The sequence below is a fragment of the Urocampus carinirostris genome, chromosome 1, assembly GCF_059441175.1.
Source record: "Urocampus carinirostris isolate Australia breed hairy pipefish chromosome 1, RoL_Ucar_1.0, whole genome shotgun sequence".
In the NCBI taxonomy this organism is placed as follows: domain Eukaryota; kingdom Metazoa; phylum Chordata; class Actinopteri; order Syngnathiformes; family Syngnathidae; genus Urocampus; species Urocampus carinirostris.
In genome coordinates, this window is record NC_142349.1 from 4,201,205 (window position 1) to 4,228,884 (window position 27,680).

Here is a 27,680-nt window from a genome sequence, read left to right on the forward strand (position 1 = left end):
AGCGTGGCGAGGGTGGGCCTGCTGACGTAGAGCTCAGGCTCTGGCTGTTTATTGTTCCTTCCTCGGCGCCGACACAGAAAAAAACAGGCTAACACGCCTAAAATCCAGCTTTCCACACAGTTTTCACTCGGCTTTACCAACGCGTGATAGCCAGGACAGCTGACTGCGCAAATTGAGCGCCATGGCATACGCTTACCTCTTCAAATACATCATCATCGGAGACACGGGTAAGCTGCCACAAACGAGACTAGGTGTTAGCCGTCAGCTAACTGTTAGCATGTTGCTATCGGTCCATTTCCGCAGTGTTGGCTGCTCAATGACGTGGTAAAAGCGGAGTCGCAGAAGAGGGATGACAGTTACTCTTCTACGCTGGTGTCGCATCACACAATACTGTTTTGGGAAAACACTCGTTAAATAAATGAACACATGTTCATCGCTGTCAGTTACATATGTGGTGATAGCTGATTACACTCCCCGAAATAATACGGGCCTCGGGACCAGGGTGGGGGTGTTAGCATGCTAGCAGCTAGCAAAGGGAGCTATCTCACCAGCGTTTGGAGTTTAACCAGATATTACGCAAGAGGCTATTTTTTTCCGTAAACAAGCATTAGGAATAGAGTGCAATCGAAGTGCAAACTTGGTTGACATGCTTCTAAAAAAACAATCGAGATTGCGCTGGAGGCCAGTTCCGAAAGATGAGCCACCCGAAATGGCGTAGATAGGTTGCTATTCCTATTTTGTTTACGATGATCAAGTTGTGGATCAAGATCTACCTGGCAGAGCAATGATTTATGTTTGCATCTGTGCAGTTGCCTGCCTTCGTGTGAGTTGGTAAAAGCAGGTGGATTTTCATCCTAATCCTAGCAGATGTCAAAATATAAACACTGGTCAATTAAACCCGTGTTTTTTTCTACCTGTGTGTGCACTTGTGTGCTGCAGAATTTTACCCAATTGTTCCTTTGCATGAAAGCATGTATTTATGTAGTATCATTTTTCCAGGAATCAGCAGAGTAACTTGCATTAATCCATATCAGTAGGTGGAACCAGAGTACTTAATATCTTGTTTTGTTTGATAAAGCTGCTCTGCAAAATTATTACAGCAATTAAATTAAAGCTCTTTCGCATCATTTAGCTGTTATTTTCTTGAACATAATGTTGCTCTTTAAGTTTTAATTTTCCAAAGAAAACAGCTTTTGGGTTCTTTTGTCTCTTTTGTAAAACTACAAAAGTTTCTTGTTTTACTAAATTATCTGCCAGATGTGTCTTTGGTCAATATCATTCTTAATGTTAATTTATAATAAAACATCTTTATTCCATCAACGAATATGAGCATCATGCCTAAAAGTGAAGGAAAGTTTATCTGGAGGTAGCCTGAATTTGAGATCTTCATCAGACTCATCGAGATGAGACTCACTTAAAGTCAACAATATACAGTATGATGCAACTAAATAGAGTGTCTGTTTTGTCCCAATTAATAATAATAATAATAAAGTTTGCTTTTTTTAGCAGTATGCTTTTTTAATTAAATGTTCATATCTGATCATTCACGCTATTATGGGGAAATCAAACATTATAAATAAATGACATAGTACAATGCTTATTTTATGGTTTTTAAGACTCTTGAAACCAAAATATTTGTGAAAAATATTAATTATCACTATGCATGTGTCTTTTCAGGTGTTGGGAAGTCATGTCTATTACTGCAGTTCACAGACAAGAGGTTTCAGCCTGTTCACGACCTCACCATTGGTAAGACATTCTCAGTAAAGAAGAGCGGTATACACTTCAAATTGATGGATGGAATTAAACTGATTTCTCTTATGCTATGTTTGTAGTCTAGTAATGTTTTTAGATGGAAATCGATACCTCATCTCATCTCATTAGACATACCGCTTTTTCCTCATTAGGGTCGCGGGGGGGCTGGAGCCCATCCCAGCCATCTCCGGGCAGTGGGCAGGGGACACCCTGAACTGGTTGCCAGCCAATCGCAGGGCACACAGGGACAGACAACTCATTCGCTCATTCACACCTAGGGACAATTTGGACCGGCCAATTCACCTGAAATGCATGTTTTTGGAATGTGGGAGGAAACCGGAGTGCCCGGAGGAAACCCACGCAAGCACGGGGAGAACATACAAACTCCGCACAGGAAGTCTGGAGCTGGATTTGAACCCACGACAGGTTCCCATGACATGAACTGTGCCGCACAAGCGCTAACCACTGCGCCGCCGTGCTGCCCGGAAATCGATACATTATTTACTATTTAAAAGCCTAAAAATGCAGTGATTTTTCTCTAATTCTGAGATCTGGACCCATTTGAAAACAAAAGAGCCACAGATTACCAACATGAAACATTACCTTCATTTGATTTACGGTGAGACTTTCCAGGTAGTCTTTTACAGTTTTCTGTAAGAATGTAAATATTTAAGAATAGATTTTGGAATGCATCTCACTGCTTACAATGGAACAACTATTCAGTACAAATACTTAGATTTTGGCCTACACCAGGGGTCGGGAACCTATGGCTCTTTCTATGAGTATCTGTGGCTCAGAGACAAATTTGATTGCGTGCAAAATTTCTCCATCTTGTTCAAAACTTGAGTAGCCTATCCTTTTCAGGTATACGCAAAGCCAAACCAGAGCTCAAAAATGCGGAATTACTTCGCAGTATATATAGGGCACGTTTTTCACTACAATTTACAGTCAAGGTGTCACACAAAAAAAAGGGGGGGGGGGGACTCGTTTTGGCTGTACAACGCTAAAGAATCCTTTATAAAAAAGTTCACTATATAATCTGTGTTCAGTGTTCAGATACCTTATGATGAATCCACAAAACTGTAAATACGCCAAAACATCGGAAGAGAACTTAGTCATTTGATTGGGTGAGTGGGAGGGATGGGTGGAGCTATGCAAAATGTGCAAGCACTCCCTCCCATCTCTCTCCCTACGCCGTCTGCGCCAAAAGTGAGCTCATCAGGCTCCCTATTTGCAGAATGTTGTGACGTTTTTACACAATAACTGCTTGCATCTGGTTTTGAAACCAATATGTATGAAAAAAAGGGTCAAAAGGAGTTTAACCGATCTTGAGTAATTGCAAGAAAGAGACAAGTTTAAAGTGGTATGTTTGTTGATTTTGGGACAAGGGCTCTGGCATTATTCTCTTTTCATAATTTTTATCAAATCATCAAAAATAAATGTGCTGAAGACTAAGCTTTTGTCTGGGGCGCGGGTTTAGCAATTTAGTAAATTTGTCTCATAATATATGGTGTGGCTCTTTCCCAAAATAAAATTAATATTTTTTGCTTTTATGGCTCTTTGAGTCAAAAAGGTTCCCGACCCCTGGCCTACACCAAGGTCGATTCAGATACTGACTTGGGTCAAGTAATCGCTAATTCGTTCATTTAAGCAAATAAACATTTTTATCAACTAAATGTATATGGAATAGCTGTAACTGTTCACACCAACCTTTTACGCCAAATAGTTGCTATGGATACAAGGAAATGACATTTCCACTGGCTTGTAAAGCTTTACATTAGACACGGTTGTTTCCTGTTTCCTCATTAGTCATACACAAGGCTAAACAGGCATCACAATGCTGTGTATGTTTATATCTAACACAGGTACTCGTTTGAATTGGTAAGTCTGGTGTTCACTATATGATAGCATTTAGGGAGTGACATATTTTGTTTTTTCAATTAGTATGTCTGTTTAAAATTACACTGCAGCTAAGAGTTTCAAATATTGTAATCCCTCATTTATCGCAGTTATCGAGGATAAGGCCTGAGAAGAGCTCGCTCTGCTGGGCATTGCTCGCAGCAACATGCAATCAGGAATAATGGATCGTGGCAGCACGAGTGCAGCTCACTTTTTGGTGAACATAACAGCAAAAAAGAACAGCCAGGCCAACGCAAATGGACTCTGCCGACCCCCCTCTCATAGTAATATGCATTTGGGGATAATAGATATTTTTTCGCCCAGTGTTGGGCGTGTTACTAAAAAAAGTAATTAGTTACAGTCACTTCATTTAAAAAGTAATTGTGTTACCCTATGGATCGGGTGGACGGGGTGGGTGGATCCCTTAACCACTACGGTTGAAGGGGCACCATTTCCTGTGGTGTGTCTTGGGTAAATACAGCCTGGCGGCGACCATTCCTCTCCCAACGTGTTTCCACTGACACCCAAAAGTAACGTATCATTTTGAAAGTAACGATCTAGTTACAATTTACCGTATAAACTCACACAGAAGCCGACCCGCTAAAACTGCTTAAGAATAGCCACATAATAAAAGAATTAGACTAAAACATGTACACCAATTGTGGAAGCAGTGACACTTTCATATTTATCTATTTGTGAGATCCTAAGAGCTTGCAAACAAACCTCTGAGACACTCCATATCCATTATTTCTTTTGTCTTCAACCTACTGGAACATTTCCTTCTTCTTTTTTAGGGTAATTTCTCTTTTTGCAATACACCACGACTGGAGGAAAATGTATTTTACAAACAAAGACCATAATCCAACACACTTTTACCATGAATTCTGTGCTCACGTTTGCCCCATTTCTTTTGTTGTTCCTGTATAAGCAATGCGCCCCCTACCATTTGCTACTGATGACACACAACCAATTATGAACATAAAAACTGACCCTTTGATTTCATTGTTTTATTTTATAGTTTTAAATATGTCTTAGATGTGAATAGAAACAATAGGAAAACTATCAGGAGGGAGAAATGTAACTGTATTCAGTCGATTTAGTAGGAATATATAAACATGCCCACCATGCTCCAATGTAGCATTGCTCGTTGTGTTGCTAATGGAATGAGGTAGTAATGTGACGTGATATAACACTTATTCGTGTAACCAAATTTGATTAATAACCCAATACAGTACTCATTATAGAGAAAAGTAATTGTGTTCCTAAAACGCGTTCACGTGTAACTCGTTACTCAAACATTGGTAATAACATAATACTAATATAATGACAACATAAGTAATTAAAAAGGCATGTAAAGAACACATTATATTTGTCCTATTTAGCAGTAACACTGTCAAATTCTTTTGGCAACCACTTGTGCACCAACATATTAGCATGACTAAACATATTTAAGTATATCACGGCTCTCCTGGACAAAAATCATCAAGGTAAGAGGCACACTGAATGACCACTTCTTGAAAACAAAGTCTCATCTCATTAACTGCACCGCTTATCCATAGTAGGGTCGCGGGGGTGCTGGAGCCCATCCCAGCAATCATCGGGCAGTGGGCAGGGGACACCCTGAACTGGTTGCCAGCCAATCGCAGGGCACACAGGGACAGACAACTCGCTCGCTCATTCACACCTAGGGACAATTTGGACCGGCCAATCCACCTGAAATGCATGTCTTTGGAATGTGGGAGGAAACCGGAGTGCCCGGAGGAAACCCACGCAAGCACGGGGAGAACATACAAACTCCGCACAGTAAGGCCCGTAGCTGGATTTGAACCCACGCAGCAGGTTCCCACGATCTCAGAACTGTGCCGCACACGCGCTAACCACTGCGTCGCCGTGCTGCCCTGATAGCAAAGTGATTTGAAAAATATATATCTTTTGGTTAGCAAAGTCTGTTACTGTTGCTCCCCCATGTTATTCACAAGCTAAAGCTGTTCATCTTTGAAGACTTGTCAAACCTGAAAATGAATACACAAGAGAACCATCAGAGACAAACCTTACACATTTCTAAACAGAATAATAAACCTGAGGGTTTCTGACTCGTAGCTGCATTCACATGTTCAACTCATGCACTCTGTGGAATGTGACGTAGCGTGACTAATGTTAGTCCAAACTGGACCAAGAGGGACACGACTGATTAGAGCAATTTTTCAAACTCCTGTTTTTCTCTCTTCAATCCAGGGGTAGAGTTTGGAGCGAGGATGATCACTATAGATGGCAAACAGATCAAACTTCAGATCTGGGATACGGTAATGTACACGCTACTCAAAAGTATCAAGATCTGTTTTTTTTGACATTACAATCGTATTTGCTGTTGCTTATTTCGGGACTATTCACTTATATTTCAAACTTGTATGGAGGTTAATTATATATGTTTTATAATAAAAACATGTCTGAAATGCACTCGCAGTTGATGGACTATATTGCCTTCTGTTGCTTGTAACTACAGATGCTGCACCTAAAATTTGACCTCTTAGGACAGGGGTTGGATACTGTTTTCATCCAAAGAGCCCATAAAAGCAGAAATATTCCCCAAAAAATTTTGAGAGCACCTCATCATATATTTTAAGACCAAATTCAACAAAACTGCCAAACCTGCTCTCAAGACAGAAGCTAATTCTTTAGCATATTCTATTTCACTGTGTTTCATTTGATGATTTGATCAAATCTATGAAATAATAATGCTACAGCCTGTGTCCCATATCAATAATAGACCACTTAAACCCCCCCCCCCCCCCCTTAGTTGCTTATTGAAGCTCATTTTGACCGTCATTTTTTTCGCGAGTAAAGCTTTCAAAACACGGTGCAAGCAAAGTATTTTTATAAAAATGTCACAAAATACCCCAAACGAGAAAAATGTCGTAGTATTTACCTTTGGTGCAGACTACACTGAGAGAGAGAACAAAGAGAGTTCTTTGCGCTGTTTTCAGAGATCTGCCTACCTCTACCGCTCACCCAATCAAATTGCTCTGAATGGTTTGCTTGTGTTTTCGCCTGTTAACAGTTTATTTTGTGGATTTTCATCATAATGTATCTCAACAGTGAGCATACATATAATAATGAGCTCCCATTTAAATTTTTTATTAGCGACCTACCACCAAAACAGGGTAAGTTGGTTGACACCCTGACTGTAAACTGTAGTTAAGAACATGCCCTATATATCCTGGACTGAACCATATTCTCTCAGTGTTGCCTTGCTTTCGCATGTACCAAAATTAGGATCTAACCCTTTGACTTAGGTCACTACAGTAGTACGTGCTCTGGTCAAAATTTAGCTCCAAGCCGTATGTACTCATGAAATGAGCCACAAATGGCTTGCAAGCCATAAGCTCCCAAACCCTGTCCCAGGACCTGGCGCCCACATGCATGGACATAAATTCTCATCAAACAAGAAGCTCGGGTCTTTGGATGTTAAAAGTTCTGTCAGGAATTTGAAACTCGGATTACTATCTGCTGTGGTCTCCTGGCTTAGTCATGATTGCAGGGTCAGTGAGCTCATTCCTCAAAAACATTTACAGACGCTGTCCTACTTACGAACAAGTTCCCGTCGATCGTAAGTTGAATTTGTTCGTTGTTTCAGTGCTATATTTTGTATGGAATGTATGTTTAAGGTTTATATAAGTATGTTTAAGGCTTGTATAAGTAACCTGTATTGTTTTGTACTAATAAATAAACTGTATTTGAAACAAGCCTTTTCTTTTACCGTTTTCATGCTACACTAACAAAAAACTGCAATTAAAAGCATAAATTCACTATAAAATGACCCATGCCCCTTTCCTGCTTTCTTATGTATTGTGCCTCCCACATTGCATTGCTAAAAGTAAGATAAAAGCAGAAAGGCATAGTGGAAGAAAACATGTAAAGTCTTTCAACTCAGTTGGGCATAATTAACACATACTGAGTAGAGAAAATATTCTACTTTAAACTTTTTAAGGACACCTCGAATGACGCACTCCCTCTTTAAAAATGTGTTAAATAGTTGCAAAATATACAGGTAAATATTAATACAAATATCCATTTAGACAGGCAGGCTCTACACATTTTATAAAATGTGATCACTTTTCATAAAGAATCAAACTCTTAATTTATATTCCCTAAACACTTCTGGTCAGAAATTGAAATAACTATTTACTATACAATTAGTTTATTGAAACATTGTTCAGGACGTGAGGCTTCTGTCGTTTGCTTTTTTTAATCGACGCAAAAATTTGAAAAATCCCGACTGCGTCCAACTCTGCCACTTCTGTCCGTGCGGTGGTGTCAAAACTAGCTGAAATTGAAAGTTGTTGCGTTGGGCTTTAATATTTAAAACGTGTTACAAATGTTACGACCTCTATGAAGTACTAATAATACGTGAAACTTGGCGGGGAGGGGTGCATTCTTTTGCATTTTGAGACTTCACATTCGTGACTTTACATAAGTCAAATTTTTGACCCACTTGTTTTATTACAGAACATAGATTTTCTTTTTCTTTTTTTTTTTGAATCTTCAATATTTTGCTTTGATTACAAATGATTAAAATTTGATTAAATATATAAATAATATTTTGAATGTTGTGTGGGAAAGGGGTATTCTTGTTGTAAATTAAAATGTTTTCATATTGGACTGTTGCGATTTGTTGCCCTAAAAGTGCTATCCAAATCCTTTATTAATTTAATATATTTGGAGGTAATTTTTAATACTTTAATGTCAATATTTTTTAATGAGTTTTTAAAATTCGCAGTGTTTCCGTTGTAGTTTTTAGATGTAGTGCACCATATGACCAGAAGGGGACGACTGAACTCTATTGCAAACGTTGCCTAACTGTGAAAGACTTGCTGTGGAGCAGAAAGCCAATGATGACAGTCGTGGTGACACCCTTTTAGCCACCTTAATGTTTACCAAGACTCGTTGAAACACATCAATTGTCTTTTACGTGTTCTGTTTTTCCAAAGATAAGATTTGGACATCGTAACACCCCATTAACATTATAGCACTCCACTTACTTGACAGTTTTTAAGCCGTTCTTGCATAATGACTGTTTCCTGGATGACTATTATTGTTAGGTTTGATTTTTAGTTGTTCAGTTCGACCATCGATTGCCTTCTTTACCACCCGATAGGTTGATAACATTAAATAGCTGGTTGTGGGATTGATTCACCCACTGCTTGTTTGGTGTAACAGCTGAACTCTACACTGTGCCGAGCTGCAGCTGGTGGCACTGACTGAATTTTGTTTGTGTCTGCTGCCCAGATGAGACAGAGAAAACATTGTGACTGTGTTGTGAATGGAGACAGGGCATGAATAGACATGGCTTGGGGGTTGGTAGGAACTCTTGCTGATGGGCGGAGAAATGTGGGGAGAAAATGAAATGCTGAGTGAGGTAATGAATAGACGGTGAAGGTGAGACAATAAAGTGGAAATACTATAAGGGGGGGTTAAATGAACACGCGTTACTAGTGAAAACACAAATGGCAGTAGGGAAATATTTCTTGTAAAAGTCAAATTTTTAATTTTTGATGAGATTATGATTTCGGGAGCAAGTAAGAGGGGACTGTTGTATCCAGCTACAGAAAGTATCATGTCCTGTATGCTCTGCAGCTAACCAAAATCTCAATATCCTTGCACCAGCATCTTTTTTTATAACTCACAATGGAAGTTTCCCTTAAAATTTGAATTGATAGATAGATAGATAGATAGATAGATACTTTATTCATCCCCGAAGGGAAATTCACTTTTCCAGCAGCATCCCTGAGCTGAGAACAATCGATGGACTTCAATTTCAAATTTCAGCCCTACCAGTACTGTACAGTCAGTCACTGTCTTTATTTCCCTCTGTTTGATTATCTGGGAATGCAAGTTTTATCTATGAATACATGTATTTTTCTCTCCAGGCTGGTCAGGAGTCATTCCGGTCCATCACCAGGTCTTACTACAGAGGAGCTGCAGGGGCACTGCTGGTCTATGACATCACAAGGTAAGTGTTAGTTTCTGCACTTAAAACTTAAAACTCACTTCTACTCTATAGCATATGAATAACCTACTATTTTCGTCAGTTCCAGAGCAGGGGAATGTATGATAATATTCTGAAAAATAGTCTGTGTAATATAGTGTAATGATCTGTGAAGCCCTTTGAGACTCTTCGTGATTTAGGGCTATACAAATAAAAATGACTTGACTTGCACTTGTATCAATTTTAAAGCTAATCTCAAATTCAAAATGTAAGGAAATATCACAGGTATTTTGCATTTTATATATATATATATATATATATATATATATATATATATATATATATATATATATATATATATATATATATATATATATATATAATATCAGTAAGTTTTATTCTATTCTCAAAGAATGCATTTTGAAGATGGCATGTCCTGTCTTTGTCATCCTGAGCTGTGCCGTCATCGAAGGAAAACCAGCACCCTAGCAAGCCAGTCGCCTTATTGTTTTATGTGTTAATTAGTCAAAGAGGTTAAAGTGTGTTTTAAGCGAGGTTTTGGTAGTCTTGGTGCCTATGAGTTGTGTCGCAGGTGGATGCAACAAGAGTACAAGATGAGGGTGAGCAGCTAAAGGGGGCTAACCGTAACTTAAAACAAACACACGGAGAGTCGCTAACCAGGAACAATCAACCAAAGGCAGCCACAACCTTGGCGATCTTACAGGGGGCTGGCCAACCAAAAAACACACACTAAGCAGCCAGAGTAACTGGGAACCAACAATGAAAAGAAGCATTTGGCTTTAGCAACAAACACGAAGCAAGCTGAGAATTCTATCTATCTATCTACCTACCTACCTACCTACGTCATCTCCCTCATGAAGGGTGACCGACAGCAAGACAAACACATACAAAGATAAAAGAGAAAAAAAACACACAAATATTTTTGGACAATGGCCAACCCAAACAAGTTAGGCACCTCGACACCTAAGTTGGTCATGATTTCGTCCCTCCAGATGAAACAGGACACAAGAAAGCGGCCATGTCACTCAGGTCAGGGTGACCCAACACACTCTTCTGTTCAACAGCAGGGCCCGACAGCTTTCACTGGTTTACCCCTGCCGAATCATACAGGTGCCCTGCCCATCCCTCAGAATGCGCCCAAACACCCCACTATCCTTTTACAACACCTCTCCACTCATCCCTATCACCAACATTAGCTCTTGCTTTCACTAGATTTAGACCTATTTCATGCAGTGCACTCATAACACCATCCATCCACGTCAATCGCGGCCTTCCTCTTTGTCTCCTTCCATTGATTTCCCCATTGGTGAGGGGCCCCTCTCCTCGTGAGAGGTAAGAATTCTTCCACCTTGGTCCGCTGCGTATCGTAAGAGGCGACTAAAGTGGAGGGAGCGAGGGGACTGGGGATCCTCTCCTCTTTATCACTACTCCCTAAGAGACAGCAAAGCAAAGAAAGAGGGTGGGAGACCGAAAGGTCTCGCAAACCCTAGTTATAAGGTCACTAAATGTGAGAGGATTTGGAAGTAAAGCGACTGCAAGGAAGAAAGAGGAGATCGGAAGGATGATGACTAAAAGGAAGGTTGATGTGTTAGCCTTGAGTAAAACAGCCGAGAATAAACTAGGCAAAACCAAAGCTGACGCCAGGATAGCCGATCAATGAAGATGGGGTGAGTAGCCAGGCTAACCTGGAACCAACAACCAAAAGAGACAATGGCGATAAACACGAAGCCGGTTGGGAATAAATAGACTGACACTGCAAAACTGGTGCTAATGCCAGGCTACCTGGCCAAACAACACGTGGTGGGCAGTCAATGAGCGCTAACCAGGAGCAAGCAAAACAGGAAAGCCCTCTGCCGCCCCGATGTCAATGGGGAGCTAGACGGACAAAGTTATACCAACAGTGACACGCGCTGCAAAATACTCAAACGAAAAGCAATGATCGCGTACCTCTAAGCAGTAGTAAGCAGTATGCTATTGCTGTTCACTGCAACTGCTGTCTGGTTTGGAGCTCGCCTCACATATTGTGTCAATGACAATTGGCCATTTTGGATGTGTTGTGTTCCTAAAATGACACCACAGCACCAGCCAGATGGGTCAACTTTGGGACTATATTTCTCGAGTCCCCCCGCATGAGAAATGTTTTGCAAGATATTTGCACAATTGTGGGAAGGAACACTACACATTCTGTGTCTGAAAAAAAATCTTTTGGGGAATACTTTTAACTCTTTACAATAGCCAAGAATGGCACAATTTTATAAATGATTTCAGTGTTAACTCTGGAAGGTCACTTTGACTCTTCTAAACGTTGTCTGGATGTTCTAACTTTCGTTACATACTGTCATGTTCCAATTTTTGATTTCAGGAGGGATACATTTAACCACTTGACAACCTGGTTAGAGGATGCTCGCCAACATTCTAACTCCAATATGGTCATTATGCTCATTGGCAACAAAAGGTTCGTTTTTGTAAGATCTCATGTGCATGTTTGCAATATTTTTTCATAGCTCTTTTCTGAACTCTCTATATTGGCTTTATGTTTATATAAGGTGTTTGATAGGTCATCTCGTTAAGTTGACCACTGAGACTCATTGCAAATAGTTTTTTTTAAGTGAAATAAAGTACTTTTTTTTTTTTTTTTTTTACAACACTGTTGGCTAACCTTTGTACATTAAGTAATGCTATTTTGCAAGATTTATGTCAATGCAATAGCAAACAGTGGTGTTGTGCTTTGCTTGATATTCTTTCTAAACACATGGAAAAGGGGAAGTTGGACAAACCTCAGCTTGTCACTCACCTATTGCAGCATTAAAATGATAAACTATTTGTGCTGCTTGGTTTCACATACAAAGGTTAGTGGTTATTGCTGGAAGAAATGAGACCAAAAAAGAAACCAAATATTATAAATTTGGGACTAAAAGAAGACATTGTGCACGTGTTAAAATTTGTAATGGCTATTGACTGCCTGGTTCATCTTTCTCATCTGACTTATTAAATCATTGTTTTTTGTTGTGTGTTTCAGTGACCTGGAGTCAAGGAGAGAGGTGAAGAAGGAGGAAGGAGAAGCATTTGCCAGAGAACACGGCCTCATATTTATGGAGACCTCAGCCAAGACTGCCTCAAATGTGGAGGAGGTAGCCAAGCACTCGAACACATATGATTCTAATCAAACTTTAACTTAAACAACAAGTTATGTCATATCGTCCAGCAGCATAATGAATAAATATTGTATAGCCTTTCCACCTCACAGTTCACACGCACGCACGCACACACACAAGTACTACATTTCCCACAATGCAGCGGCACTCTGCACTCACTCCCGAGAGATAGACTAAGAGGAAAAACATGAGTTTGATGTACACTTGCCAATCAATATAATTGGCTATCTACTGCCGGTTTCCTAAAAACAACATTTTGCTTGGATTTTAGGCTGCATAGAAGTTAGTTGTTGAAGTAATTTGCAAATACATTTTAATGCCATGTTTAAAAATGATATTTTTGTCCATAATGGAATATATTAATCATTTTTCGAAGATTCAATTAGGTTCTCTAGGCTATATGTGTCTTTTAAACATCTACATTGAACATTCCCTCTGTGCAGTCCTTTGCTTGTAGCAAAAAAATACATTTGGGCCCGCCGTTCATTTGACTTTTGACACCCCTCCAATATGGGGACAAGTTACATACTGTCGGAGTTTATAAAGATATAAACCCATTGCTGACCAAAGTATTCAGGTAAAGGCATAAAAATTAAGAGTTTAAATACTGCGTATGTAGGAGATCGGCCCCCGACACATACAACCAAAATGTAAAGATCAAACAGAATCATAACCTAAGAAATGTCATATACTGTAATTTAAATGTGATATTTTTAAAGACCCAACCCAAAACCTCTGAAGTTTGTGTTTTATTTGTAAATCTTGTCAAAAAATCAAATCCACATAATAATTTTTATCAGTCCAGTGTTATTGAAAACCGTATTTAGTTATGTTGTATGCAAAATGTAACTTAATTCTACCTCAAAAATTTTTTACTTAATTCTGCGCTAAATTTTGAATAAGTGATGTTGCAGGGGGTGGCAAACTGCTGGGTCGGGAACACATCGCTCGTAAACTTGATATGGCCCTTTCATGAGTACATCGGAGTCAAATTAGGGGACATGGTCATTTTCTCTGCGACTTTCCATATTTAAGCAACACAGAAAATAACTTATTTGGTCCAGAATACATGGGGCAAAGTTCCAACAACAGTTTTTACTCACGGTGTTACACCAACAGACCCCGTTTTGGCTGTATGTTTCTAATGAATCCTTTATATGGAACCTTATTAAACAAACTATGTTCACACTTGAGACACTTTATGATGAAAACCCACGTAACAAACTGTAAACGATCAAAAATGCCAGTCTAGCACCCAGGGAAGTTTGAGTTGGTGAGCAGTAGGGGTGGGCGGATCTCTGCAAACAATTGGCACTTTCCAAAATACTTCTGCATCCTACTCGTTTTGTGAGATTTTTATACAACTTTGCTCGCACCTTGTTTTGAAACCGTTATTTAGGACAGAAATAATGTTCAAAATGACTCAACAATCTTAAGTAACTGGGAAAGCAACAATTTTTTAGTGGTTTATGGCAATTTTATTATTATTCCATAGATTTTATCGAATCATCTAACATTACAAAGTGTGATGAAATGGGCTTTTGTCTGAAGGGGGGCGGGGGTTGGTAGTTTTTTTGAATTTTGTCTTTAAATATATGGTGTGGCTCTCAAAAACATGTCAAAATATTTTGCTTTCATGGCTCTTTAAGTCAAAAAGCTCCCCGACCCCTGGTTATGGTATACTTCATGGCAAACTTACTTTTTAAATTGTCACAGTCGTACTCCAGAATTTGAACTTCATTACAATGAGCTGCAATCTCCTCATCAGTGGCCCTGCTGTACTGCATCTCTCCTGCATGATGGCGCACGGTTAGCTTCCTGCTCTGTCTCTTTGACGCACCTCTGGTGTTGTGAGTAATGAATGCAGTGTTGTCTTCTGGGACCCCTTTCTCACTTATCCAATCACATAAATAATTCCATCCTATACTCCATAGCATCTCAGCCCCAGGCTTATGTGTGTGTTTCTATTGATTTTTCTGCTTTAACCCTATTCTCTCTCGCTCTTTCGCACCCTCTTGCTCTCGTATGTACACTGTCGAGTAGTGCTCTCAGGGGTTAAAATGAGAAGAAGGGTGTGCTATCTGCCTGTGTGTGGTATGATTAATTTGTCTCATTAGTGTCCTTTGAATCCTCCTGATACCGCTCCTCTTCTCGGCGCTCTTCATCTGCACTCGCTCCCTCCCTCCTCATCTGCTGATGTCCATCATTTCCTCTTTATCCCCCTCCCCCTTGCAACCCCAAGTTACCCATTTTTTTCCTTTTGCCCGTCATCAAGCAACCCCTCCTCTCTGCCCATCCCACCATTCATGTCTTTCTCTCCTTCAAGTCTCATCCTCCCCCTTCTTCCCTTGTAGCCACCAACCCCTCTTCCAGCAGTGTATTAGCCAGTTAAAGTTCATAAATATTCATAGCCTTCACCCCGCCTCCCTCTGCCCCCTGCCCACTGCGGGACAGCCAATGGTTGTCCGGGGTTTGCCATCAGACTGTGGGTGGACGCTGATTGATGGAAGGAGACATTTCTGGATGCATCCTCTCCTCTCTGTCCATTTTCCTTCTCTTTTGCTTCTTGATTTCTCATCCTCCTGTTTGACATTGTAAAGTCCTCTCATCTTTCACTACATCCTTAACAAAAATCAATTTATCCTTCTGCACCTCTTATCTCTTTATCCAGCTCATCTTTACAATGCATCTGAAAAAAAGTCATGGTAGTCGAAGCATGAAAAGAGGACAAAAGTGAACAGGCGTGCACCAGTGCACCCAATGGACACCTTTAGTTTATTTTTACAGGGTCCCAGAAGTTAACAATATAGTATGTCTTTACCCAAAAGCCCCGCTTAAGAAGCGGTGAGCTATGTCCACTTTTTGATGGTAAAGTTAGCTCTATTGCGAGGTTTGGGGAACCTTTTTAACTCAAAATGCCATGGAAGTCAAATCTATAGACTTTTTTTTTAGAGCCACACCGAACATTTGTGGCTCTTGTGCACATTTCCACAAAATGTGTCTCCAGTTACTTAAAGGTGCTGTACGGAACTTGGAACTTTTCTACTCGCTGACGCCATCTTTTGGCTTAAGTCATCATTGCCATCTCTGTCACGCTTCTCATGTCTCACGTGCAAGCACATAGATTTATTAGAAGTGCTTGAACATACTTTTTGGGGGTTTGGGTTGGCTTTTAGTCAGTACTTGAAATAGGCCTTTTATTTTACCATTTTTCTGCTCCACTAACAAACAACTGAAATGACGAGCATAGCACTCTCCAACCTCCCCCTCACCTACCCATTTTTCTCTTACCTAATGTGTTGTGTGTCCCAAACAGTGTTGCTAAAAGCAAGATAAAAGCAGATAAGTGCAGTGAGGAAAAAAATTATAAAAGCTATTTGAACTCCGTTGGGCATTGTTAACACATACTTACGGACCTAATGTGAAATATAAGACCACCAGATGGCACTGTGTTGTCTGGTGTTAGCGAGGGCCAGTGGCACATAGCACAGCGTGGCAGACAAACATGGCGGCGACCTAAGTGGGGGATTCCACTATGTAAGAGAAATACAAATTTCCCATTATTTGTCCTCCTTTTTGTTTAATTGATGTGAATCCTCGACATATTTGAAATTTACATATATTTAATTTAAAAATCCTATTTTTTTATTGTTGATTATTCGGCGCAGGACACCCTGAGCCGGTTGCCAGTCAGTCGCTGGGCACATAGAGACCAAACATATTGAGACATAGAGACAGACAACTCACTCGCTCATTCACACCTAGGGACAATTTGGACCGGCCAATTAACCTGATATGCATGTTTTTGGAATGTAGGAGGAAAACTGAGTGCCCGAAGGAACCCCACGCATGCACAGGGAGAACATGATAATTCCATACAGGAGGGTTCGATCTCATAATCTCAGAACTGTGTTGCACATGCGCTAACCACACCGCTGCCGCACCGCCCCAAACTGTTACCCTCCATGCTAAATGTGTTCAAGTGAATTTTATCACCGATCCAAAGATACTCATGAAAACAGCCACACTTAGCCAGTGAGTTATTTAAACCTGACCTGTGTTCGACAGCAAGGGTCTCAAACTCAATTGAGTTGGGGGCCGCTGAAGCTAGGATCTGGGTGAGTTTGGGCCATTCATTTCTTAAAAAGGAGTCAGAAATAGGAAAGTAGAAACAATAAAAAAAGAGGAAAAGAAGGAAAATGTGAATGAAAAGAAAGCAAAAAAGAAAAATGGAGAAAAAGAAAGTTAGAAAAGAAAGGAATTCATTCTCCTTTTTTTCTTGAGTTTGACTTTTTGTCTTTTTTTCCCATTTTTCTCTTTCTTTTTTGTTCGTTTTTAAATTTTACATTTTTTTTACCAGGATTACAAATTGCTTTACATTTTGGTGAATGGTGTGGCAATATATGTACGATTATTAGTGATTTCCATTCAGGTTTGTTACACAATAATTGAAGGGAAGTTATTAATTCAGTGGGAATGCCATTTCCATCGTTGTTTACCTTAGAAACCGGGGTCTCAAGCTCAATTGACTTGGGGGCTGAAGAAACTAGGGTCTGAGTGTGGTTGGGACGCATTTGGTTTTCAAAGGCAGAAACTGGTGTCTTGACCCAAAAGATGAGTGCAGGCCTTTTCCTTCACAAAATGAAAAAAGTTACATGTAAGATACATCCAATGTTGTTTGAGCTTCAGTTCAACAGCATTGTCCATCTATTTCCACTCCCCAGCTGCCCCTCATTCCACATTTCAACTTAGATAAAATATACTGCGATCCGTTTTGCAAAAAAGGATTCCTGGAATCAGCTAGTCCGTTGAAATTTAATGTCTGTGAAGTGTACGCACTGCCATTAGTCAAAGCAGGATGTAGCTAGCCAATTATATTCCTGGGTGGAATTACACCTCTCAAACATTCGCGTGTACATTTTGATGGTTGTCTCACTAATTAGCACAAATGTAGCATCCATATCATATTGTGCGGGCTGACTAACATTAGGCTTTCGTATTATGACGGGGGTCACAATCTATCATTTTGAGGGCCACGAATGGGCTGCAAGTTTGAGACCTCTGTTCTAAAACAAGTGTGACACAGGTTTTTCTACTTTGATATTGCTTTGCAATGGTTATCAAGCAACCCAGTTGGACCTCGCATGAAATCGCTCGTTAATAACTTTTACTTGGTTTTGAAATGTCCCTAGCACTACCCGTTGAATGAAGTAGCCTTGGTAGGCTAACAAGAATTAGCTTCAGACCTCACTTGTAAAAGACAAGAAGAGATGTAATATACAACAAAAGTTAAAGGCATGTTTTTGAGTGCGCTATATGATTAAAGTTGACTGGACTGCCTAATTTATGAAAATAATTTTAATACAGATCAAATGTTACTACTTCCCTGTCATGATAATGATGTCATGTCATATTTATTTGTGAAGCCCTTAATCACAAAAAGTCTCAAAGGGCTGCACAGGCAAGCATCCCCTGATCTGTAACGATAGTATTCAAACCAACATAACTATGGATCAAGTCACGTCATGTTTATTTGTAAAGCCCTTAATCACCAGGAATCTCAAAGGGCTGCACAGACTACCGCAAACCACTGACTATTATTACACCATCCCCTGATCTAAAACCTACATGAGGGCAAGGAAAAAGTCAAAAACCTCAGCTTGAGGAAAATGAAATAGTAAAAATAATCTGGAAAATAATCCTTAAAACTGGCAAAATTACTTTAGATAGATACTTTAGCTTATTTTAAATATTAATACATCAAAAACATAATATCTAATTATCAGTTTTGTTATTTTATCTGTAAAATAAAAATTTACTGAATTATAAAAAAAAACAATCATTAAAATTAGGACAATCATCTGAAATATGTGTTTTCTAGATCATTTTGATAAGTGAAACATTTTAATTATTTTACCAGAGAATACATTAATACAAGGAATATTTTAAAGGTGTGCCTTACAATCACTTTTATAGTCTGGAAAAAACAGTAAATATGTTATATTTAGATGGACCAATAACTGACATTTCGGTCTTTTTAGAGTTATGGTGCAAGAAGTTGAGTGACATCCGTCATTTTATCTCAGTGAGGCAGGCCTCCAAATTTCCATAGTTTAATGTGGCAGATTTCTCTATTGGAAGATGTAGTCTGGTGTCATCTGCGTCTTAATGGAAACTGATATTATACTTGCGAATAATATCACCTATTGTAAGCATGTAAATGCTAAAAAGAAGGGGGCCAAGTACTGAACCCTGCAGAACACCACAGGTAACATTAAAGGGCTCAGATGTCATTTCACCATATTTCACACAGTGCGTCCTATCTGAGAGGTAAGATCTGAACCATAAGAGGACAGTTCCTGAGAGACCAGTCCATTTTTCCAACCGGTCTAGTAAGATATTATCGTCCACAGTGTCAAAGGCAGCACGCGCACACATTTGTTATGGCGCTCGTAAAAACCTCGCATTTTATTTTGTTATTATCCTATTTCTTATTAAAGTACTTTTTATGTATTGTTACTATTTAAATGTGTTTTAGTAATCGGAAAGATGTATTTATAGCTGTTCACATGGATGCTTCTGGAAGGATGGGAGCAGGGGAGAAATTTCATTTTGGGAAACATTGCCTGTTACATGAGCAATTTCATTGATGAGCACAATCCTGGAACAAATTACGCTCTTAGGAAGTGGTACTACTTTATTTTTGCTCATTATTGAAATTAATATTGTTTTTTGAATGTGTTTTTTTAACCACAAGAAGGCACTAAATAACAGGCAATGTCTCTTTTAAAATATAGTCAATGTTGACTTGGTAGTGGTGTTCATTATTTCGATCATTTCATTTTAATACCTACAAGTTACCAGGTTAAGTCAAGGTACTAGTAATTAATTTAGAGCAAGGATCTTTTGGTCAGATGGGAAGACAGTGTGACAATTTTTTTTTCTTATAATTTCTGTTCAATAAAAGCCCAATGTTGCACGATTGAGTCTATTTTATTTTCCTCCAATCCAATGTATTATTGTTCCCAAAATTTCCGTTCTCACAGATATGTGATTTTTGCCTCTCAATTTTCTTCTTTTTTTTCGTAATCGCACGGAATTTAGCCTTGAAAACAGTGGTTAGGGGCATTTGGGCTTGAGTACATTGACTGAGCCCCTTAGATTTCACATTATAGCATCTGTCGTACAAAAGGTCTTCAGTTAATTCTTTGTGTTCTGTCTCTACTTCAGGCTTTCATCAACACAGCCAAGGAGATTTATGAGAAGATCCAAGAGGGTGTTTTTGATATCAACAATGAGGTGAGATGCTTTGGCCACCATTTTGTTGTTGTTGTCTTTTTATTTTTTCCCTTCCTTTTAAAGCAAGGGTGTCAAATTCATTTTTTCTCGGGGCTCACGATTAACTTATGATCCAGCAAAATTTGATTATAAAAATCTTCACTAAGATTTCAATTCTTGTAGTGTTTATCAACTGTACAAAAATGCGGACCATTTGTAAAACAAAGCAAAACAATAATATAATTGATTCCCACTACTTTATTTGACTTGTGGAAACTCATGCACAAAAATGTGACAAAAATAAAAAGCGGAAAGATTTTTAAATCATTAAATCAATCATTTAAATGAGTGTTTGTATTCTATTTTCTTCTGAAAATGTTTACCTGAACATAGGTACTTTACTGTTAGATTTCATATCTAGACAGAAGCTAAAGCTTCTGTAAACCTCTACAAAGACCCAGGTGCTATTTTTAAAATGTTGTATATTTTGTCTCATCTCATTAGCTGCACCGCTTCTCCTCAGTAGGGTCGCGGGGGTGCCAGCAATCATTGGGCAGTGGGCAGGGGACACCCTGAACTGGTTGCCAGCCAATCGCAGGGCACACAGGGACAGACAACTCGCTCGCGCATTCACACCTAGGGACAATTTGGACCAGCCAATCCACCTGAAATTTATGTCTTTGGAATGTGGGAGGAAACCGGAGTGCCCGAAGGAAACCCACGCAAGCACGGGGAGAACATACAAACTCCGCACAGCTGGATTTGAACCCACGCAGGAGGTTCCCACGATCTCAGAACTGTGCCGCACATGCGCTAACCACTGCGCCGCTGTGCTGCCCTGTATATTTTGTATTGCCTTAAATACCACATCTGAGACTTGGGTAAAACAACAAAAGGGTCTCTGGTTGATTAACTGCAGTTAGTAAATACAGTGGGTGCTTCAAGAGTGGCCTGGTGTTGGCAACATTATTTGAACATTTTTAAAACTGTAAGTCATTGAGTCAATGCTCATTTTTCTCTTGTCCATGGGCCACATAAAAGGATGTGGCGGGCCACATAAAAGGATGTGGCAGACCACATTTGGCTCGCGGGCCATTTGTTTTAAAGTGATTCTTCTCGAATAAAACTTCCTAGACTTTGTGCATGCCAAAACAACCCCTGAAGTTCTGCCTTTTTCTTTCTCTATTACAATTTTATTGACTTAATTCTTGAGATTTCTCTCTTGCTGCGGTTTGCCAGCTCATAAATTCCTCACACCAACAAGGCTGTAGTCATTCACAAGAAAACAAACATTCAACCAGAGAGCCAGCAGGCTGGTTTAGCATCATCTCAAACAGATGGTTATCTTTGTTATGGAAATTGTTGTCCAGACAAGAATGTTGGTATGGGTAATCAAGGAATATTTAAAAAATCTGCACAAAATACCCTGGCAAGCCTTTACATGTCAAAAGGTAACAGCCGATAAAAGATTTTATTGTTGTAGTCGTGAAATATTTCTGTGCTGCATGTCAAAACGTGTATCATTGTGTTGGAGGTGAAGGTTATGGTTACAAAAGGTCATTCCTCACTCCTAGCCTGTTTTTTTTTTTTTTTTTTGGTGACATTTTCTCGCTTCGTGGTGACCCATGTATCTGTATTACTTTATATGTCAAACCGCGGCCACTGGGCTATATGCGGCCCACCAGCTTTTTTAAATTCAGATAGCAAAATTTCAGAAATATGATAATATGTATAAAATGGTTTAAAAGCTTACTGTTAATAACAATGAGTTCATTTTCATAAAAATCATAGGTCATTTTCTATGATTTAAAAAATGTGAAAATCTTTTTCACCATGGAATCCCTGGATCGTAATTGGCGTTGTTATTTGGCAACCTGGCACGCTCTGCCGTTCATTACTGGCCCTCGATCGTACCAGACAACACAGTGCCATCTAGTTGTCAAATATTAAACGCTGGGGCTTTATTGAACCTCCATCATTTTGTGAAGGAAAAGGCCTGCGCTCCTCTTTTGGGTCATGACACCAGTTGAGAAACACTGCCTCAGTCATTTCTATCAAAAGTAATGTTTTTTTTCAGATTAATGCAAACCCAAATCTCCCTCTGATCACTAGAGGGCCACAAAGACATACAGTACAGCTTAACTGTTTCATCTGACGTAGTGTAATGTTTTTGCCCATGCAGTGCTAAAGCTTAACTTTGTATTTATTTATTTTCTATTGATTTTAACTACCGTATTTTACGCACTATAAGGCGCACCGGGTTATAGGGCGTACCCCGAAAAAATAGTTTTTGGTCTTATTTTTGACATACATAAGACGCACCGGATTATAAGGCGCTACAATGGGAACGTGGACAAAACAGTCAGATAGTTCAGTCCAACTTATTACCCCCTTAACATTCCCAAAGCTTGCAAAGACGCAAATACGTGTCGAGAACACGTGCGGATGCGGTGTCCGTAAGATGTCACTCAAATGCATCGTTCCATCATTCGGAAGGTTAAAGTCTTGGGATTCAATAAATGATAACCATTCCTTCGTATCTATTTTCTTTTTCGCTCGCAACTTTACTGTGCATATGACAATAAACACTTGGAATTGAGTTGAATTTAAAAATAGACACTCCATTCCATCCATTATCTGCACCGCTTATCACAGAAACATCGAGTTCAGTCTGAAACAAGATACAGGGATAATATAGAAAGCCGGAGTAGCTCACCGAAGTCGTTGTGTTCATAATAATGTGCAGGCAATGTCCTCTTATATCCGTGAGGGTAGTAAATCCAGGAGAATACAATATTTACAAATACAGAATAGAAAAAAATGCTTTCTCTATGCCGTCAGCCACATGCTATACGCATACGTATTTTTGGCCAATCTCAGGCTTTGTTTCGCTGTTTAAGCCAATGGCAGCCTGTAAATTATAAAAAGGATCCGCCTCTTGACCTCCGAATAACTTTAGCTAATAGTGATCGTTTCAACTGATGATTGACACGTCTTTTTCGGCCAATTGCAGGCTTTGTTTGCCGTTTGAGCCAATGGCAGTCTGTAAATGATAAAAAGGATCCGCCTCTTGACCTCCGAATAACTTTAGCCAATAAAGATCAATTCAAATGATGATTGACACATTGGTTAGCCAATGAAACGCCGGTAAATAAATCCCAGCATCCACCGCGTACTACTTGGCGTTCGGGGGAAAATCTAGTCGGCGGCTGCAAGTTAGTTGGAAAACTTAATGTTGATCCATAAATAAGGTGCACTGTATTATAAGGCGCATGGTCAGCTTTTGAAAAAAATAAAGGCTTTTAGGTGCGCCTTATAGTGCGGAAAATACGGTACCTTGTAAAATGTTTGTATAGCATGGTAGTTGGTTCAGGTGTAAAACAGCATTAGCTCAAATGTTATAATCCACTAGCTAACACAATCAATGCCAAACATAAAAATCATTATTTTTGCCATTGTTTGTGAATAAATGTGTTATGCTTAGAAAAGATCCCACGTCATCTATCATTATGATATGTAGGGTAAGCTAAACTAAAGTAGGCTGAATTATAAAGCATAATACTGCAAATGCTATGGTAGGTTAAAAATCTCAAGTTGACATTCTTTAACTGAATTGCTTCGCCTGAGAACAGGAAGTCAGAATCCGGCCCCGGAGCCGAACAGTTTGACATGCCTGATGTAGGCAGAATATGTTGTAACCAAACACAAAATATGTGCCATTCTGTGTCCATGTCCAAATAGTCCCAATGAGCCAACCAGTAAATCAAAGTGTTAGTCAGTTAGCCAGCCATAAGTGGCTTTGTTAGGAACAGCAAATTGGAATGAAGGCAGGCATGCCGGCCAAACCACATCAGCTGACTGGCTGAGAGAGTGAGAAAAAAAACGAGAGAGTCAGAGAGTGAGGGAAGCCCCACCAGAAATGTTGGCAGCCGCTACGAGAAAACACTCACGCACACATGGCTTGAGCTCAATAAACGTGATTTAAAGGCATACAGTGTTTCCCAGAGGCACGACTGCTACTGAATGAAGGAGGGTAAGTTACACTAGAAAGGAGGGAGATAAATATACACAGAAGGAGCGTGCGAGCCAGCCGCCACACACAGGGAAAGTAGGCACATGAATGGTTGGCGGAAGGGGGGCTTCAATTGGACAAATGAGAGCGAGACTTGAAAGAGCTACAATATGTGTCTCGGCCATCCACCCACCTGGTTCTCGCTGGCTCTCCAAGGTTGCCTTTTGATTAGTGCCATTTATTTCTCATCGGCTCATTGAGAGCTGGTGTTTCCCCTGCAGCACCTGTTGCTCCTATGCAGTGATCTAAAACAGTTGTCCGCATTCTTTTCTGTACCACAGACCGGTTTATTGTTTGACAATATTTTTACAGCCCGGCCCAAAGGCGGGAATCGACATGTTTGTGCTTTTTCCTAAATAATAATAACAATAATGAGAAGAACAATTTATAATATCAACAACAATAATAATGAGTGTAAATCCACAAGTCATGTGTAACTTTTCTGGGGTGGGCCGAATGAACTACGCATTACGCGTTTTTATTCTTCCTATATGAGTAACATACTTAACATCAGGTGTCGGGAACCTATGGCTTTTTTCATGCGTACATATCTCTCCAGAGCAATATATGGCTCTTCTCATGAGTACGTATGGCTCGTGAGCGATATATGGCCCTTTTAATGAGTACATATGGCTCTGTGATGAATTGCTACTTCCAAATTCCACAGCAGCGTTCCAGTTCTGCTAAGCTCAGTGTCTGGTTTGGTGTGTGCTTAGCCAAAGCTACTTTTGTCAGTTCACAGTCATGGTGTCGCACCAACAGACCCGGTTTTGGCTGCACATCGCCAACAATCCTTTATATTGAAGCGCATTAAAATATTTTATGTTCACTGTTGAGAAACTTTGATTAAAAAAACCCACACAACTAAATGTAATTACTCTTCCCAATTACACAGAACAATTTGAGTGGGTGAGCGGCAGGGTTGGGCGGAACTGTTTCAACCCAATACACTATGCAAACTTTACACTGTCCTCTACCATCCGTAGATCCTATTTGGTTGGCATTTATTTAAAAAAAATCTTAACCCCTGAAAAAATGACCTTGAGATTCTCCTCTTTTTTGACATACTCAGAAATGTATGGTGCACCAGATTGAATCATTCAATGGGCCATATGTTTGACATGCCTGATTCAGATGACAAATCTTATTCATTTTCCAAACTGCTTTTTTTACCGGCTGTGTCCATTCTCCAACAATTATGCTATGCTTATCTTCGCTTACCCATTTGCTAAATACAAATCTCCATTATGCTGCACTGTTTGAAAATTTTCCACACTGATAAACGTATAACTGTTTTAATGCGATGTTATTTTCTTTGTCACTGTCTCCATTTAGGCTAATGGTATAAAGATTGGACCTCAGCACCCTACCACCAACTCGACACTGCCTGGTAGCCAGGGAGGCCAACATGCTGGAGGTGGCTGCTGCTAAAGCCCCCAAACCAGACCTCTTCATCCTCCTCCTTTAACAACCCTGGGTCCTTGCGCCCCCCCCTCTTGCGTTTCTGCAGAACTGTGCAGGCTCAGTAACAGTTTGTTCACCTGTCGCTCTCCATCCTGTCGTCCATCCATCCTCAGTGTCTTCCTTGCTTTCTTTTTTCTCCTTCTCAGATCACATTTGTTTTGCAGAGTCAGACATGTGTGTCTAATAGCAACCAATGAGCTTGAACCTTACCAGAATGGTTACAGCTTCACTAAATTCTAAAGTTTTCCTCAGGAACATGAATTGGTTTTAAATGTATTTCTCTTGTGATTGACTCCCAGGGGAAGAGGATCATGATAATGAGCTGTATTTGTGATGGTGGTTTTAAATGTGTCCATTCATGGACACATTTTTGGGTGGAGAGAAAAAAAAATACCAGTGGACTGACTGTATGAAAAAAATAAAAACTAATGTCTGCACACACACACCTCCACACGTTTTAAAAGTTAGCCATGCGGCACAATGGTAGCGAGGCACGTTTGTACATGCTTCGTCTGCGTGTATAGGGATGATATAGGCATTCCAATGTAGTCGATCTTTGAAGTCGCTACCTTCTGCTCCTAAAAAGATTTCTTTTCCCCTTTTTTCTATGTTTTGATGTCAACTTGGAGGTGAAATGTATTTAATGAACACTAAACAACTGTGTAGCTGTTTTAAATCACCCTAAGGAGAGAATAAAAGACCAAACTGTCCAGTGTGAGAATGAGTCTTTTCGGATTGGTAAGAAATTAAAGTGAGAAAAAATGTCAGGGGGATGTTGACAGAAATGGCTGTCAGATAGAATGAAGTTAAGAATCAAAAAAGGAAACTTTAACTGTATTTATCCGGCGCTTTTTTTTTTGTGTGTATTGTGTATATATATGGCTCTTTAGATTTATGTAGCTTATCTGGCTGTTCAACATTAAACTTAGCCCGTAAAGACCACTTGTTCCTAACAAGACTTGGAAGAAAAATGAAGTAGACCATCAATTCCTAATTAAGCCTTAATGCTTACCAACTCTGTTAATTTGGGCTTGTGGTCTTTTTTTTTTTCCTTATTTATGGCAAGTGTGAATGATAAACGACTTAAAATGATCATGCGCTGTCTCTGGTGGAGAATCGACTCAAACGTCAAGGTATCTCCCTTTTAACCAAGCTTTGACTCATAAAAGTTGTTTTTCTTTAGTTTCTTTATTTTGACCATAAAAGAGTTGACAGATATCTGGTGTGTTGTTTAGAGGTTAATCAATGACTGTTGCATTGACTCTTTGCTTTGCTTTGCAATGTAATGGGCATCATTTTATTATTTTGATCATTGTTTACGAATCTCTGTTGATATTTCCTCATGCATCTCTACCGCCCCTTGCTATTCCTATTAACTCTGTAGTAACATTAGTCCATGTTTTATTTTTTTCATTGCCAAAACAGCATGTTTACCTGTGTTTTGTTCAATAGAGTGGAAAGATTAAAAAAAATCCATTATGAGGTGACATCAGGATCAGCTGTCTGCCTTAACTCCACCCCCTTGAGAAGTTTAGACTGTTGCTATAATAGATTAGCTGCATAAAGGCGTAACCACCTAATTGTAAGATAAAACTGATGTATTGCTCTCAGCACACATTATGAGTAGTGGGATGTTTGATTTAAGTCCTCATCGAATTCTTTTCACCCTGCAAACATGTAAAAGCGTATGTATGGTTGAATTGTCTAGGCAATGTTTTAATTACTGTATAGTTGTGAGGAGTTTTGGTGGTAAATTTTGGTATATTCAGACGACATATTGAGCGTGTACAAACAGACTCACAGTGGTTACAGGGGGAGGATCTTGCCAAACCTGATGCATCTATTTATGGATTGATCTATATTATCTGTATCTTCTTTCCCTCTCAACCGTCATCATCCTGCTTCTCTTGCCCTAAAACTTTGTTGTGTTTGTTCTTTGGAAAGAAAATGAAAATTAATTGAAAAAAAAAAATGCTATCACAATAAACTATATTAAAACTGGTAAACAACCAAATGTGTCACTTTTACAATGTCGAGATGGGGGGAAACA

The 27,680-nt window shown here is 39.5% G+C and overlaps 1 protein-coding gene across 1 annotated transcript; it reads left to right on the plus strand.

Annotated features, from left to right (window-relative positions):
- On the plus strand, positions 1-27,644 carry rab2a (RAB2A, member RAS oncogene family). The gene is made up of 8 exons (XM_088343310.1): positions 1-227; positions 1,678-1,749; positions 5,890-5,957; positions 9,582-9,664; positions 12,024-12,116; positions 12,681-12,792; positions 20,047-20,115; positions 25,502-27,644. The coding sequence occupies exons 1-8, from the start codon at positions 182-184 to the stop codon at positions 25,595-25,597; spliced, it is 639 nt and encodes a 212-aa protein (XP_088199436.1). The 5' UTR covers positions 1-181; the 3' UTR covers positions 25,598-27,644.
- Positions 27,645-27,680: the final 36 nt, after the last annotated feature.

Coding starts and splice junctions, on each gene's coding strand:
- rab2a (XM_088343310.1), top strand. CDS start 182: ATGGCATACGCTTACCTCTTCAAATACATCATCATCGGAGACACGG. Junction 9,665..12,023: donor CTGGTCTATGACATCACAAG/GTAAGTGTTAGT, acceptor TTTTGATTTCAG/GAGGGATACATTTAACCACT. Junction 12,793..20,046: donor CTGCCTCAAATGTGGAGGAG/GTAGCCAAGCAC, acceptor TCTCTACTTCAG/GCTTTCATCAACACAGCCAA.